Below are 17241 nucleotides of genomic sequence, written 5' to 3' on the forward strand. Positions count from 1 at the left end.
TATACTGGCCTTTTCCTGATTGTCAATGATCTTGAGCTCCCCTTGTGGGTACCCATTTTTAGAGCAATGTCTATTCAAGTCTTTCATTTACTGTTTGATTGGGATATATTTGCTACCAGGTTGTGTAAGTTTTCTCAAAATGAATCATGGATATTAACAGTTTGAAAACATCTTCCCCAACCTGTAAGCTGCCCTTTTCCCTTTTTCCCCTTTACTCTGCCTCACAGAAGCATTTTAGTTTGGTGTAGTCCCACATTTTATTGCTTTTGTAACCTGAGCCTTGGCTTTGGTAGGCAAGAAATTACTGCCAAAGGCTACGCCAGTGAACGTCCTCGATGTGTTTTCTTCTGGGAGTTTTATGGCTGCAGGTCTTATGTTTAGCCTTTAAAAATGCATTTTGAGGGAAGTTTCTGTGCATGGCATAAGAAAAGGGCCCAAAGTCACTCACATGTGGGAACCTGGTTTTCTATCACTACTTATGATTTTTTTGTTTAATTTAAAGGAGCATGTCTCATTTAAGAAAGAAGACAAACCTCCTGTGGATGAGGCGTGGGTAAACACGATCTCAAAGTGTCTGGAGAACTGGCTTTTACTTGACTATTCTTTCAAATACCACAATATTTATTGATAGATACAAGTATTCAGGGCATGAATATGATTTTATGAGTTAAGTAGACTTAATTTTAATACTATAACGAGAAGAACCAGTTAAAATCTCATCATTTGTTTCCCACCTACAAAAAACCAGGTCAAGTGCATTAGTGATTGGTTTTGAATAAATAAACTGTGTTTCTTAAAAAAAAAAAAGACTTCTACACTTGCCTGGCCTCAAAAGATATTAAGCCCACAGCTAGGGGATAGGAATACAGGCAATCTACTCCTACAGCAGATACCATCAATTTGTTACAAACTCTCTTGTAACAACCCAGTAGATAACAACTTAAGTATGACTCAGCAAGGTAAATATATACAGTATTTAGGATTGCTATTTGGTTTTATAACTTTTTTTTCTGTTTCTTTTTTTGTTTATTTAGACAGGGTTTCTCTGTGGCTTTGAAGGCAGTCCTGGAACTAGCTCCTTGTAGACCAGGCTGGTCTAGAACTCATAGAGATCTGCCTGCCTCTGCCTCCCCAGTGCTGGGATTAAAGGCATGCACCACCACTGCCTGGCAGTTTTATAACTTTAAATAGTCTATAATAATGATGGCAGAAAAGGTCTTGCAATAAATAAACTGTCTGTCTTTGTATGTGTATGTGTATGCATGTATATATCTGTATATATACACTTTATATATATTTACATTTATATACACACTTTACAAATAGGACCATGCCTAGTACATGGGGGATTTCAGGAAATGTTTGAATGAATGTCACTATGTGACCTAATAGGATCTTTTCTTTCATCTCTTTAATAATTTTTAAATTTTATCTTATTTATTACACCTGCCTAGTTCAAGTGTGGAAAATAAGGAGCTGGCTACCTTTCCATCCTTAATGGGTTCTGAGGCTCCTCAGACTGAGCTATCACCTTGGATTCTCCCTTTTCTCTCTCCCCGATTCCCCCTTTTCTCTCTCCCTTTCCATCTTCTTCCCTTCCTCCCTCCCTTCCTTCTTCTCCCTCCCTATTTCTCCTCTTTCCCTTTAGATTTTCTTTTCTTATGCACCCCAGCCTGGCCTCTTCTCCTATGCAGCCTAGGATGACATTGTGATCATCCTGCCTCCATTTCCCAAGTGCTGACATTTTACAGGCATATTCTACCAACCTTATATTGTTGTGCTGAGCTGGGGATGGAACCCAGACTTCATTCATGTTAAGCAATCACTTTGCCAACTATGCTACTCGCCTGACCATCAGATATTTTAATGGCAAGACACAATTTTTAGAGTCATATTGGCTTAAGGCAAAGCTGGGAGTTAAATGAAGAACTGTTTTGTGTTCATGTACAAATGAGAGCCAGCATAGTGCCAGCCCCAAGACAAATGAAATTGTTTTCTATATACATCGCACAAAGGATTTGTGTGGTTAAGAAAGTGAAACGAGTCTATTAATAAACTATTAAGGGTACTCCAAGGAATGACAATTCAGGAGCATATTTCTGAAGTTATGTTTACATAGACTCCCTCGCTCCCTCCAAAAAACTAAGTAGGTAGTTCTTAATTTTTTTTTCCAGTCAGTATTTGTCACTAGTTGTCATTAACTCGTTATTAATGGTCCAAGCGCTCAGATGCTTCCAAACCTTGCTCAATACAGGCCCCAAGTGTTCCTTTAAGCCCCAAGAGTGAACCGACTTTGGCTGAAGCCAGTGCCCAAAGCCACACCCACTGCCTGGCCTTGGGACTTGGGGCTGACCCTGCGGCATCCCTGCTCACGCGTCGCCTCGGATCCGGCGGCCGGAGCTCCGGTGTCCCCCGCGAGAGGAGCGACAGTCCGGCTGTCCCGCAGATGGATGGACAGAGGCCTCTCGGTGCGCACCGACGCGCTCTAGCTCATTTGCATATAGACGGGCGCGGCGCCGCGACAGGAGAGAGCGCGGGCGCGGCCCCGGGCAGTGGCGCGCGCGCGCCCTGACAGCTCGGCCCTGCTCGCTCACTCGCTCGTTCCCGGCTTCCGAGCACAGCATGGCGGTCAAGGTGACTCCAACTCTCTGCTGCTGCCTTTATTGCATAAGAGACATTCCAAGGGCCCCGAGTGCAGCCCCCCGCCTCTTTCCGTTGCTTTCTTTGCCTGGTTCTTGGCCGGCGCGTCCCGGGTCTCTAGATTGCCGGTGGAGAGCTGTGCCGGGCTTGGACCGGAGAGAAGAGGATGCCCGGCTGGGGGAGGGGAAGGAGGAGGGATTGTGAGTTGGAGGGGCTCATGAGGACCACGGTTGGGAGGAGGAAAAGAGTAGTGTTTTGCCCTAGGTACATGGGATTGCCAGCACAGAGTTGGAGAGCATAGGAGAGGGAGTGAGAACTAGTGGACAGGAAAGCCGGGGATACCCAGGGCATCCGCGGTGGGGGAGGGGGCGGGTGTTGTCATTTGGGGCCTCAGTGCAGCCCAGGGCACTGGTTGACATTTGCGTGGCAGGTTGCAGGATGTGGGAAGTATTCGTATTTGTGGCAGCTTTGGTTTAGGTTGGATGGAGAAAGGGTCGTCAAGATGACGATGTGCGGTTACTGCTTTCCGTAAGAAAGGCTGCTAGGCCCGGATATTAATTTGGGTGTTTTACGTCTCCTGTTGCTCCACTCTTGAGGCTCTCTGGATTTACAGCTTGGTAGTTGCTACTGTGTAGCTAGTAGATGTGGAATCAAGCAAACGATTATATTGTTTGGTTTCCCTTTCCAATTCAGAGGAAGTACCGTCTGTAATTTGCTGTATCTCAGGTTACTCACATCCATTTTTCTCACCCCTTAGCCATAGATGTCTAGTTTGACAGGTGTTATCAGCAATTAAGCTTTGGGGTTGTTTTACACTAAATACCCTTTTAAAAGATAAGCACGTTGTTAGCAGATGTAAACTATAATCTAAAGAGATTGTATGGTTTCTAGCTAAGCATTAACCAGTTCCCCCACCCCACTCCCTTATAGGTGCATACAACCAAGCGAGGTGATCCTCATGAGCTGAGAAACATATTCCTACAGGTAAGTTAAAGAATTTTTACATGAAGGAAAGAATAAAAAGAGTATAATCGTTATTCCTTTTCAAGCTCTAACTCTGAGAAGTATTTTACTTCCATGTATTCTCATACACATGAGTGGGGTATGTAGTTTGTACTTTTGCTTTGTGTTTTGAGACAGGTTTCTCTGTGTAGCTCTGGCTGTCCTGGAACTTGCTCTGTGGACCAGGCTGGTCTTGAACTCAGAGATCTGCTTGCCTCTGCCGAATAAGAGCTGGGATTAAAGGTGTGCACCACCATGTCAGGCTGTTTGTACTTTTATTAACAACTGATTGAAAGGTTTCCTTTATATTAGGAGTCAATAAGACATTTTCCTGTAGTTACTATTTTTGTTTGCTTGATTTGAGATTATTTATAAAGTTTTCTGCTTCATAAATGTCTATGTCATTTGTTGTACAATAATATAGCTATTATAGTTATGCTTTCCCTTCTAATTATTACAACGATAGATGTAATATCCTCTATCTAAAAAACATTAGATAGATAGATAGATCCAACATGGTTTTTGTTGTTGTTGTTTCAAGACAAGGTTTCTCTGTGTTGCTTTGGAGCCTATCTTGACACTAGCTCTGTAGACCAGGCTAGCCTCGAACTCACAGAGATCCACCTGCCTCTGCCTCCCGAATGCTGGGATTAAAGGCGGGTGCCACAAACGCCCTGCTATCCAACAGTTTACTTTAGATTTTTCTGCAAGGAGGCTGGTGAGACAGCTCAGTGGATAAGGTGCTCTACCTAGAACCCAAGTATATGTGGAAGGAGAGACCTAACTGCATAAAGTTGCCATTCTTTGACCTTCATATGCACATATGCTCACTCAGCCAAATGTTAATAATAAACTATTTGAAAAATAAGGAAAGGGGCTGGAGAGATAGCTCAGCAGATAAGGGCACTATTTATTCTAGAAGACCTGGGCTGGATTCCTAGCACCCACATGGCAACACTCAATGGTCTGTAGCTCAGTTCCAGGGAATCTGACACCTGGTATGTATGTGGTGCCAGACATACACACAGGCAACTATCCATACACATTTTAGAAGAGGAAAAATTGTAATGATTTGCCTTCTAATCCCTTACTTACTTTGAGAATCAGTGACTTGACTATGGACTTAATTTAGAAAATGTTGCTTAGTTTTTTTGTCTTTTTGCTTTCTTAAATTTCTAATCTATTTTACTAATGATTGTGTTTTTCACATAAGAGCTTTTTTTTTTTTAGAATTTTGTATTGTGGATGTGGGTTCTATGTAGACACTTAACCTTGGGCAGACTCCTTCTGGGTACTGTTTCCCTCTGTAAAATGAAAGGTGACCTTCAAGGTTCCTTCCAAAAGTCTATGGTTCTATTTTAGGAACAGATTCTAGCTTCTACTAGTGAGCCTAGGCTCAATAGCACTTTTTTTTGGGGGGGGGGGACAGGGTTTCTCTGTGTAGTCCTGGATGTCTTGGAATTTGCTTTGTAGACCAGGCTGGCCTTGAACTCACTGAGATAGGCCTGCCTCTGCCTCCCAAGTGCTGGGATTAAAGTCATACACCACCACTGCCCGGCCTAGATGGCACTTTTATCTGAGACATGTAGTTCTCTTAATTATTGTTGGGGAGGAGATTGCATAGGTGAGCACACATAGTTTATGAAAAGGAATTAGTAAAGGTAAGGGTGTAGTTCAGGTTTAAAACATATTTACCTACCTTGTTTGAGGTCTTGGATTTGATTGATTGCACCAAAAGAAAACAGAATTAGAAAAACAAGATTTATTGTTTTTTAGACAAAGGCTTACTATGTAGCCCAGCCTTGAGGGGTGTGTGTGTGTGTGTGTGTGTGTGTGTGTGTGTGTGTGTGTGTGTGTGTTGTTTTTTGAGACAGGGTTTCTCTGTGTAGCTTTGGAGCCTGTCCTAGCACTCATTCTGTAGACCAGGTTGGCCTTGAAGTCTCAGATTCACCTGCCTCTTCCTCCCAAGTACTAGGATTAAAAGCGTGCACCACCACCACTGTCCAGCTCAGCCTTAAATTTTTATCTGTCTGTGTGTCTGTCTGTCTATCTATCTATCTATCTATCTATCTATCTATCTATCTACATGGTTTTACCATGTAACTCTGGCTGGCCTGGAGCTCACTATTATTACACCAGGCTCAAACTCATAGAGATCTGCCAGGGATATCTTTGAACTTGTTTGACCTTTCTGTCTTCAGCCTCCTGAGTGCTGGGATTGTAAGTGTGTACAACCATGCTTCTTGGGAGTCTTAAGTTTTAAAAAGTGTATTGAGAGGAAGATGCTTTCTGGAACAAAACCAATTATAATAGAACTGCATAAATATTCTTTGGGACACACAAAAATACATCAGTATAAACCCTGTCATGTGCTTAGAGTCAGTTGTTTTGTGGAGAGTTCATGAAATTTAGTTGATTTTATTTCCTGATTAAGGAGGTATGGAAGGAGTCAGCTGGGATGCTGTATAATGTAGTGAAAAGAGCTCTGTCCCAGGTATCAGGAACACTTTTTTCTTGTTGCTGTTGTTTGATTTTTGTCCAAGACAGGCTGCTACTATATAACTCTGACTCTCCTGGAAATCACTCTGTAGACCAGACTGGCCATGAGATCCACCTATCTCTGCCTCCCTAGTGATGGGATTAAATGTGTGTGCCACCATGCCTGGCATTTTCTTTTTTTTTTTTAGGAACACGGGTTGAATTCCCAGGCTTGTGTCTCTATGGGTTTTTTTTTTTTAAAGCTAATTATCTAGCCTTCTAGATGAGTTTCATCTTCTCATATGGGACACAGTAGAACATAAAAAAATAGGAAATCGGAATCAGGGTCTTTTCCAGCTTTGAAAATTCTATATGGAAAAAAAAATCTGACACATTATGAATGTGTTAGTGGTTTGTGTGTCTTGTTGTTTAGGGTGGGTAGTGACAGTGGAAGCGTGGAGAGCTCACAACTACCAGCATATACACTTTAGCTTTTCATCTGCTGTTTTGCATAGTATCAGAATCTCTTTGCACATTGTTAATTTGTGGTGTTGGGGAATCAAGCCCCTCATACATATTAGGCAAGCATTCTATCACTGAATAGAGTATCACTCAGTGGAAGGGCTACCCTTAGTCCTCTGAATATTATTTTGATGTTGTCTGTATCTTATTTTTGTACTGAAAATTTGTGCAGTTTATTGATTTATATTTAGCACTAAACATAAAGTGCTGACTCAAACATAACTATTATTATTTCGTTTTTCTAGTCAGAATCTTGCTACGTAGCCCTAGCTGACCTGTACTCATTATGTAGTTCAGGGGAACCTTGAATTCAGTGTTGGGATTACAAGCAGGAGGCGCCATACTCAGCTTTAGCATTATTGGCAGGCAAGAGAGAAATGGTATAAAGATGCTTAATCCCCTGAGAAGCATAAAACTGCTGGGAAGACATTGTATCTAGTTGGAGCAACTATTTGTTACCTTCTAGCATATTAGGATTTTATTCCTGGTTTGTCTACTTCAAACTATAGTAACTTAAAACAATTGGATACTCTTTTTTTTTTAAAGTACTACCTTTTTAAAAATTTTTATTTTGCCAGTCTGTGGTCGCACACATCTTTAATCCCAGCGCTCTTGAGGCAGAGGCAGGTGAATCTTCATGAGTTCAAAGCCAGCCTGGTCTACAGAGTGAGTTCCAGGACAACCAGGGCTATACAGAGAAACCCTGTCTCGAAAACCTAAAACAAAACAAACAAAAAAACAAAATTAAACCCATGAAGAAAAACATTTTTATTTTATGTGTATTGGTGTGAGGGTGTCAGATATACTAGAACCAGAGTTCAGACAGCTATGAGCTGCTGTGTGGGTGCTGGGAATTGAACCCAGGTTCTTTGGAAGAACAGCCAGTGCTCTTAACTGGTTAAGCCATCTCTCTAGCCCCACAATTGGTTAGTTTTATAAGAAGTTTCATTATAGATCTATGTGGCATATTAACATCTTAGATATAATAAACAAAATGCACACTAGCTACATTTTTCTTTAGTAAATAAAAACAAATTATCATATATGTAGGGAGACACTGTAGCCCTGCCTCCTAGTAGCCCCTACAGGTGTGCTGGGACATGCCCGTGAGGGCATGGTCAGGGTAGGTCTGAGGTGATGCCGGAACGATTCTTAGGGAACGATTCTTAAGGGACCGAGTACACGTGGATAGCCCCTTCTCTCTGGCCTGGCTGCCTTGCTGCCCCTGGCATGCTCTGGCTTGCGTTTGGGCTGGTGTTTATCTGAATAAAGAAATCTTAGCCTTACGGACTACGGATCATCTTTGAGTGCACACAGCATGCAATAATCTACACACACACACACACACACACACACACACACACACACACACACACATATATATATATTTGCGGGGAGGGGGGGTGAGACAGGGTTTCTCTGTAGCTTTGGACCGTGTCCTGGCAATCACTCTGTAGACCAGGCTGGCCTCAAACTCACAGAGATCCACCTGCTTCTGCCTCCCAAGTACTGGGATCAAATATGTGTGCCACCACCGCCTGGCCTTATCACATATATTTTTAAAGTTAAGTTTATGTGTGTGTGAATGACTGTGAGTGTTGGCCTGCACATGCCACAGTACATGCATGGGACTCAGAAGCCAACTTTCAGGACTCAGTTCTTTCCTTTCACAGTGAATTCTGGTTGTGGGACTCAGGTCATCGTGCTTGCATCACAAGCTCTGTTATTTGCTGTCAACCCTTCAACAATATTTACTAAGGGCTATTTGTTATGTCCCATGCACTTGTGTTTCATTTAGTAGTAATCATCAAATTAAATAATTTGATAATAATTAAAGCAGAGAGTTGAGCCAAGACTGAGTGGTGGCGGATCTTTTCTTCTCTGAGGCCCATTCCCTTTCTAATGAGCTGTGGTTGAGGAAGTCAGGACCTATGCAGGTGAAAACATGGCCTGATGTAGAGCAATTGCATCCAGTTTGTCTATAGAATAGAGGCTCATGGAATAACAACAGTGGCTGCTGACATTTTTCCATCATTTAGAGTGTTGTGTACACTACTAGCTCAGTGTTCTAAAAGTATTTTGCTAAAGTTCTTACCACTCTCATGAGGTAGATTTAGTAGGTCTGTTATGTAGATTAAATTAAATGACTTGGTTAATGTCACTGAGTTCATAAGTTATAAAGACCATCATCACATCAAATGAATTCCAGAATCCATGCTTTTTTTTTTCTCTAAGAAGAGCAGCTTTAGGCAGACATGGTGGTGCATGCCTTTAATCCCAGTGCTTGGGAGGCAGAGGCAGGTAGATCTCTGAGTTAAAGGCCAGCCTGGTCTATAGAGTATTCCAGGAAATCCTGTCTCAAAAAACCAAGAGAAAGAGCAGCTTTAGTGGGCTTGGTGTCTTACACCTTTAATCACAGCATTCAAGAGGCAGAGGCAGGCAGGTCTCTGGGAGTCCTAGGTCAGTTTGGTCTCCTGTCAAGACTCAAGCCAAAAAAAAAAAAAAAAAAAAAAAAAAAGCAGCTTAATGCTAATTTGCATAATGAGGTTATAGAAGAAAGAATCTAAAACTACAGATTTCCTTTTTTCAAGACAGGGTGTCACTATGCAGAGAGAAAGAAAGAAAGACAGGAAGAAAGAAAGAAAGAAAGAAGGAAAGAGAGAAAGAAAGAAAGAAGGAAAGAGAGAAAGAAAGAAAGAAAGAGAGAAAGAAAGAAAGAGAAAGAGAAAGGAGAATAAAGGAAGGAAGGAAGGAAGGAAGGAAGGAAGGAAGGAAGGATGGAAGGAAGGAAGAAGGAAAGAAAGAAAGAAAGGGAAAGGAAAAAACCAAAGGTCAGAGAACCAGGAACCAATTTCTAGCTGACACTCCCAGTTGAAAGCGGAAGGAGGAATTGAGCTGGGGAAGCAGTGCCATGAGAGTTGGAAGTAGGAGTTTCACAAAAAAGATAAATCAAAGATTAAAATACCCATGATTCTGTTAGTGTAATCTGGTTGAGTGGTATTCTGAAGGAAATGTGAGTTCAGTATCATTTGAGCTTGTTACTTGGAAGTCTACAGAGGGCTGAGGAAATGGCTACATGGGTGGAGGCTTGCCATACAAGGGTGAAGACCAGAGATGCCTAGAACCCACATAAAAGCCTAGCAGGTATGGAAGTAGAGTCTGGGTTTAGCAAGAGACCTATCTCCAAACTACAGAGCAATGGTAGAAGAAACTCAATGTGAACTTAGGGCCTACACAACCACATATGTGTCCACATACATATGAACACATATGCATAAATACTATACATGCACACATGTAGCAGATTTTCTTTTGGCCACTGACCAGCTCCCAAATCAAGACATGGAGGCTTATTATTATGCATATAAGTTATGCATGCTTGGCCTTAGCTTATGCTTGTTCCTGGCTAGCTTTTTTTCTTTAACTTAAATTAACCTGTTTCTCTTCACCTGCATTTTGCCTCAGGGCTTTTGGTTTTGTTTTGTTTCTCTGTGTAACCCTAACTGTCCTGGAACTAGTTCTTGTAGACCAGGCTGGTCTCGAACTCATAGAGATCCACTTGCCTCTGCCTCCCAAGTGCTGGGATTAAAGGGGTGCGCCACTACCTCCTGGCTTTGTCAGGGCTTTTAACTTTTCTTTCATTCTTTATGTCCTACTAGGTGTCTGTCTGTCTGGTGACTGCCTGGTTGGCCCTCGGTGTGTGACGCACCCCGGGCCCCCCCCCCCCCCCCCGTTCTCTCCTGAGCCTAGATTCCTCATCCTACTTATTCTCTCTGTCCACCAGCCCTGCCTATCCCTCTACTGCCTAGCTATTGGCCATTCAGCTTTTTATTAGACCAATCATGTGCATTAGGCAAGCAAGGCATTACATCTTTACATCGTTAAACAAATACAGTATAAACAAATGTAACACATCTTTGCCTAGTTAAAGTAATATTCCACAACTCACACATATTCAGAAAATGTTTGGTTTAAAATATTAGAACACATTCGAGAGTTGCATATAGCAACACACCTGTAATTCAGTACTCAGAAGAGGCTGAGGCCCACCAGTTCCTGGCCAGCCTGAACTACATAGAAAAAACTTTGTCTCAATAGAGCCTTTAAAATAATAACAAAGCAGGTTGGAGAGATGGCTCAGTGGATAAGAGTGCTTACTGCTCTTGCAGAGGACCCATGTTCAGTGTCCAGCACCCAGTACCCACATTGGGCTGCTTACCAACCACCTGTAACTCCAGGTCCAGGAACTAAGATACCTTCTGGCTTGTGTGGGCACCAACGCTCTCAGACACATATTTGTAATTAAAAACAGAACAAATCTTTAAGCAACAACACAGTCATTTGTCATGTACAACAATAAAAGAGTCTTTTTGGTTTTTTGAGACAAAGTTTCTCTGTGTAGCCCTGGCTGTCCTGGAACTCGACTCTATAGACCATGTTGTCCTTGAACTCACAGAGATTTGCCTACCTCTGCCTCCTGAATGCTGGGTTCAAAGGCATGTGCCCCTACTACTAGGATAAAAGAGTCCTTTTTGAAAGTGCAGGCATTTCTGTGCTTAGTGGAGCCATGTGTGTAATTCCTGAAGGGCTTCAAAAAGAGAAACGTCAATTCAAGTATAGGAAGTATCCTTTTCTTCCCACATGTTCTTTCGTTTTTTTCTTTCTGTTTATCAATTTATTTATTTGGTTTTTCAAGACAGAGTTTCTCTGAGTAGTCTTGGCTGCTCTAGAACTTGTCTGTAGACCAGGCTGACCTCAAAGATCTGCCTGCTTCTGTCTCTGCTGGCTAGGATTAAAGGCATGTGCCACCATACCCAGTTTCCCTGTGTTCTTTATTACTTCTTAAAATTTGATAAGCTATTTTTGTTTGTTCCCTTTTTTTTATTTTTTGAGATAGGGCCTCATATATCCCAGGCTAGCCTCCAATTCACTGAGTAGCTGAGGGTATCCTTGAACATCTGATCTTCCTGCCTCTACCTCCCCAGGTGCTGGGCTCAAAATCAGGCATTGGTGTTGGCAAGCATTCTGCCACCCGAGCTACATCCCTAACCCCTGTATTTTCTGTTCGTTAATAAACAGAGGTTTGGGGGGTTGGAGATATGGCTCAACAATTATGAGCACTTGATACTCTTACAGGTGGCTCAGGTTTGAGTCCCTGCCCTCACATAGTGGCTTACAACTATCGGTAACTCCAGTTCCAGGGGATCCAACAGGTGTGCATGTAGTCCACATACATACCCACAGGTAAAACATTCGCACACATCAATTCAATAAAGAAGTCTAAAACAAAACAAGACAAAACAAAAGACATTCTCTAGGATTCCGCATTCCCTCCCTCAACCCTCCAAGCCCTTGAAATTGGAGCACAGCTGAGGAATTCTTAGCTGTTCAACTGCGCTGTAATTTTACAGCCAGTTCTCAAGCTAAGATTTTACTATTGCTACCCTTATAACTGTCATTTCTTGATTTATCTCTTTCTTCTTTTACCTTTCTTGCCCACACACTATCATTGACCCAATTTTCTACATCAGAAGTGTACAGTAGTGGAAGGGTACAATAGAAGTAATAAGAGGTGAGGTGAGGTGGGGACAATGGGATGCAACCCATTGTCTGATGAATGTTACCGATCTGATGAATGTTAGCCTTCTCTTCGCTTTGCGACAAAGTAGGCTTGTAACGATTTTTTTTTTCCATTTTAAAGAGAACTCTTAATTCTTTTTAGCTGGTAGACTTTCTGTGATTGTTTATCAGCATACACTGCTGAAGGCAACACACTTTGAGACTATACAACTATGTATGCCAGACCTAAGTTTGCTGAGATACAGAATTCAAATATTATTTTGATTTCTATTCTTTTATTCCTTAGCACCAATGAACAATGAAGGTTATATAACACACAAAAGTGTTGTCCTTAGATTAACACAAACACATGAAAGTGCACTTTTTGCTGGGCGTTGGTGGTGCATGCCTTTAATCCCAGCCCTCAGGAGGCAGAGGCAGGTGGATCTCTGTGAGTTCAAGGCCAGGCTGGTCTCCAGAGCGAGTGCCAGGATAGGCTCCAAAGCTACACAGAGAAACCCTGTCTCGAAAAACAAACAAAAAAAAAAAAAAAAGAAAGAAAGAAAAAGAAAAGAAAAAAGAAAGAAAAGAAAAAGAAAGAAAGAAAGTGCACTTTTTGGTCTTATGTGTTATTTATTTATTTATTTATTTATTTATTTATTTATTTTCTGTGCTTTGAACCCAAGATCTTGCTTATACTGGACAAGTGTTCTACCACTGAACCACATCCTTAGCTCTGTCTTGTTTATTTTAAATTGAAGAGTAAGTGGAAGTTGGTGACGATGTAAAGTTTCTTAGGGTTTCTTAGGGTTTTGATAGCATGAATGTTTAGTAGAAAGAAGTTTCCGTTGGCTCACTAAATATTTGTTTATGAATTATGTTGTTTACTTGTTTTTGGAAGAAAGGCTGAGAAGGGACTTAACAGGGTTTTTAGCAAAGGATCCTGGGCCTGTGTTGTCAAGTGTGGGAGGTGTATCATGACACAGTTATAAGTGAGATATTAAGGGGTTGGGGACATGGCAGTCAGGAAAGTGCTTGCCACACAGGCATGGAGACCTAACATTGGATCCCCAGCATCTAAGAGTGATCCAGATATAAAAAAGCTCAGAAAAAAGAGATTACTATAGGAATGACAAGTACAATACAGAAATAAAATAGTGATGAAATGGCCACATTTTTCATTGCATTCAAGAGGTTGGTGCTGGCTCCTGAGAGTGTGTTAATGTTAAGAACTGAACACTCAAGGTGAAGTGGTGGAGAAGTTCCAAGCACAGGGATCACGTCTATGTGGCTCCGGTGCAGAAAATGGTTTTGCTGTGTTCAACAGCTGAAAGGAAGCACCAGCGAGTGACAGGGCCAGTGAGAGGTGAGGCCGAAGTAGCCATGTCCAGCAGGCCTTTGTTCTAGGACATGTAAGAATTTAGATTTTTTTTTTTCTTAGCAGCAAGATAGAAAACAGCGAAGATCTTTTTTCCCCTTTCACTTTGGAATGGTTGAAATTACAGTTTCAGCAGGACACATTTAAGTAGATCATATTGATATGTAAACTGGTTTTTCCATTCGTCCTCATGGATGGCTGCTTTCAGTAGACACTGATTCTGTGAGGTTTCATTTCCTTCTGTCTGTCAACAGTGCTCTTAGAACATCTTGAACTGTGTAAAGACATGCAGGAGGCCTCAGAATCAATCCAGTTGGAGTCAACATGGGCTTTGTAGGCTGGGTGCTTTGTTTTGCTTTAAACTTCTGTGTGTTTGGTTTAGTTTGGACCTTCACTTTTGCTTTATTTTTATAGGCTTGATTTCACTAGGTAGCCCAGGTTGACCGTGAACTCGCTGTGCTGCCCAGGCTGGTCCTGAACTCTAAATACTACTTTCTTACACTCCCATGTATTGAGTTATAGGCAGTGACTACCACACATGGCTTCCAACCTGAGTTTGAACTCTCATTTGACCCATTTTTATTGTGCCTTAGGTATGTACACTGACTCCCTTTGGAGTCTATTTTCTCTCTGTCTAAAGGCTGATGCACTCAGTGCAGACAGGTTTTATAAAGGTTAAGTGAGGTGACTGCTAAAGTGTGCCTGATACGCTAAGAACCAAATCAAGCATAGTGTCTTGTCCCAGTTCTGCATAGAGATGAAGACTTTGCTTCCCTGTGAATACTGTCCTAAGTCTTGTCTAGGAGCCGGGCGTTGGTGGCGCATGCCTTTAATCCCAACACTCGGGAGGCAGAGGCAGGCGGATCTCTGTGAGTTCGAGGCCAGCCTGGTCTCCAGAGCGAGTGCCAGGATAGGCTCCAAAGCTACACAGAGAAACCCTGTCTCAAAAAAAAAAAAAAAAAAAAAAGTCTTGTCTAGGTAGCTATGCTGAAATTCATAAAGCGACTCCGCTGTTAACATATGTTTATCATCATGTGTGTGAATCCGGCACATTCTTAAGACATGCATCAGAATGTCTTCACAAGATCCTATGGCAGATGTTATCAACCTCAGTGGTGATTACCCTGTACAGCTTTGAGGTTGTGGCAGGCAGCAGCTGTTTCCTTCCGAGCTGTCAGTTGCTTAGTCAGGACCAGGAAAGCAATAATAGGTTAACCATAAACTTAGTACATTCAGAAACACTCTGTTATTTTCTTCTTCAAAAAAATCTTTTTGTGGGACTAGAGCGATGGCTCAGTGGTTAAGAGCACTTGTTGCTATTGGACAGGACCTGAGTTTGGTTCCCAGCACCTGTTAGGTGGCTCACAATCATTCATAACTCTAGCCTAGGGGATCCAATGTCTTTGTTTGTCCTCTTTGGGCACATGTGTGAGCACAGACACACAGACACACAGACACACATATACACAAAACAAAATAAAACAAAACAAAAAAACCAGACAACAACAACAAAAACCCAAAACATATTAAAAACAAAAGAGATACAGGCTAGATTCATTCGTTGCATTTGGGTAGTGTCTCTCTCTGATCTTGTACATCTGCCCACTCAGAATAAAAGGCCTTCTTGTTCTGTGGCAAAGTTGGTTTTCAAGTCAAACCTTAACAACATCAAGGTATTCTATCTCCCTAGGAACTGTACCTTGATTATCAAAGAGACACAGTTTGTCCAGGCTTATGAACATATATGTTCCTTGTGTGTTCCCATGGTTACTTAAAACAAGAGACTGTTAAAGAACAATACAAATGAATTACTCAACTCTGTATCCCCTGGGAAGCTCCCTGGTTCTAGTTATTGAATTCTCTGAGGTCATTATTTTATTTCCAAGGATTCTGATTCTTTTGAAGACAGAATGATTTTGAAAGCCCTAGCATTAGTTCATTTCAGAACTCACAAGGCTCTTGAGTTCCTTCTTGATCTGTTAGAAATTATATTGTCCTAGCAGACAGTAGGACTATCTATAATGGACAGAGAAAACATATGTATTTTAAGTTTTACAATCTTTTAAAAAAATTAATTGAACTTATTAGTGTGTTGTTGTTTCTCCCCTTCCTCCTCTACATGGGTTCTGGGGTTTGACCTCAGGCCACCAGGCTTGCATCACTGGGTGACAAGCACCTTTATCCATTGAGCCATCTTGTAAGTCCAATTTTGAAATATTTTTGTCTATTTTTAATACATACATGAAGTATAAAGGAAAAATAAGCAACAGCATTTGTGGAAGTATTCTGAGCAAGAAAGGCAGGATTCTAGAGAATTTTGTGTGCAAAAATCAAATAGATTTTGTTTCTGATGGATCTGAAGATTATATGTGTAAAATTAATACTTATATTAAACCATATGTTATATGTGACTATGGATGTAATTTGGTTGTCGGAGTACTTGCCCTGCAAAGCACGAAGTACTGGGTTTGACCCCAGCATCTTATAAACCTGTTGTGGTGGCACACACCTGAAATTCTTGGCCTGGAGAGGCTGAAGCAGGTTTGAAGTCAGATTGAACCTAGTAAGACCTTGCCTCAAAAAGCTTAAAACTGGGGTGGTGAGTTGGCTCAACTGGTAAAGGTGCTTCCAGCCAAGTCTAATCACCTGAGTTCTGTTCCTGTATCTCCCCATATACACAATAAATAAATGTAAAAAATATATTTCAAAGCTAATGAATAAATAAATTAGTTAAATGGAGGAAACTGCTTTTTCTTAAAAATTCATGATTTTACTAATCTTGGAAAATTTTATATTACTCACTAAATTGCATTTTAAAGTGTTTCTATGTCTTAATGAAGTTCTTAAATTTAAAAAGTCAATTTGGCCTTTTCGTTTGTTTTTGAGACAAGAGCTTCCTGTGTTGATCTGGCTCAGCTGGAACTTACTCTGTAGTCAAGGCTGGGCTCAAATTCATGATCCTCCTGCCTCAGTCTTCTGAGAACTATGTTTTCAGACTTGAGACACCACACCCTGATTGTCACATGTGTAGAAAATTATTTTCTTTCCCTTTGAAACACTTATGCTAGAATAAGCTTTCTTCCCCGTTGACTCAGTGTATCAAAATAAGGTCACTCCCAGGATGCACTGTTGTACAAGTTTTCATGTGTCAGGTGTGCTGTGGTCTTTGCTCCTCGTGCAGACTGCGTGTGCAGTGAAAGGGCACGCATTCCCGACTAAATTTGGCTTCCATGGGAAGCTCGAGCAGTAATAGTGGACAGCGAGAGGATTAGCTTCATGCTCTCAGCTCTTGCCCTGGTACATAATGTCCTCCTCCATTGTTCACATAACCCATTTTTCCACACGGGAAACGCTCTGTGTGATGTCTCTAGTTACCGAACTCAGTGACGCCGTCTTTGCAGTCAGTGAAATTGGAAGGATGTTAAAATCTAAAATATTAGTTCATATCAGTTGAAACGGTCATGGAGAGACAGTTTTGACTCTTATTACAGTCGCATGTTGGATTTGTAGAGATAGCCATTTAGAGCAGTCACAGCAAGATATTTATACACAAATAAAAAAAAACAAATCTTTCAAAACAATCGATGGGCAACCTCGGTTTGGAGACAGGCGGTTTGGAGACAGGCGAAGCGCAAGAAGAATAACTCCTTCATGTTTGGGTA

At 41.5% G+C, this 17241-nt stretch overlaps 1 protein-coding gene across 1 annotated transcript in view; it reads left to right on the forward strand.

Moving 5' to 3' along the window:
- The first annotated feature begins 2358 nt into the window (after window positions 1-2358).
- Window positions 2359-17241, forward strand: part of Slc25a12 (solute carrier family 25 member 12) — an 86554-nt gene continuing 71671 nt past the window's right edge. Inside the window, exons 1-2 of the mRNA XM_027420201.2 lie at window positions 2359-2634; window positions 3571-3624. Coding sequence (XP_027276002.1) covers window positions 2623-2634; window positions 3571-3624 — 66 coding nt within the window. The 5' untranslated portion in view covers window positions 2359-2622. The remainder of the gene's footprint in view (window positions 2635-3570; window positions 3625-17241) is intronic.

Source organism: Cricetulus griseus, chromosome 6 (genome assembly GCF_003668045.3).
Source record: "Cricetulus griseus strain 17A/GY chromosome 6, alternate assembly CriGri-PICRH-1.0, whole genome shotgun sequence".
Lineage (NCBI taxonomy): Eukaryota > Metazoa > Chordata > Mammalia > Rodentia > Cricetidae > Cricetulus > Cricetulus griseus.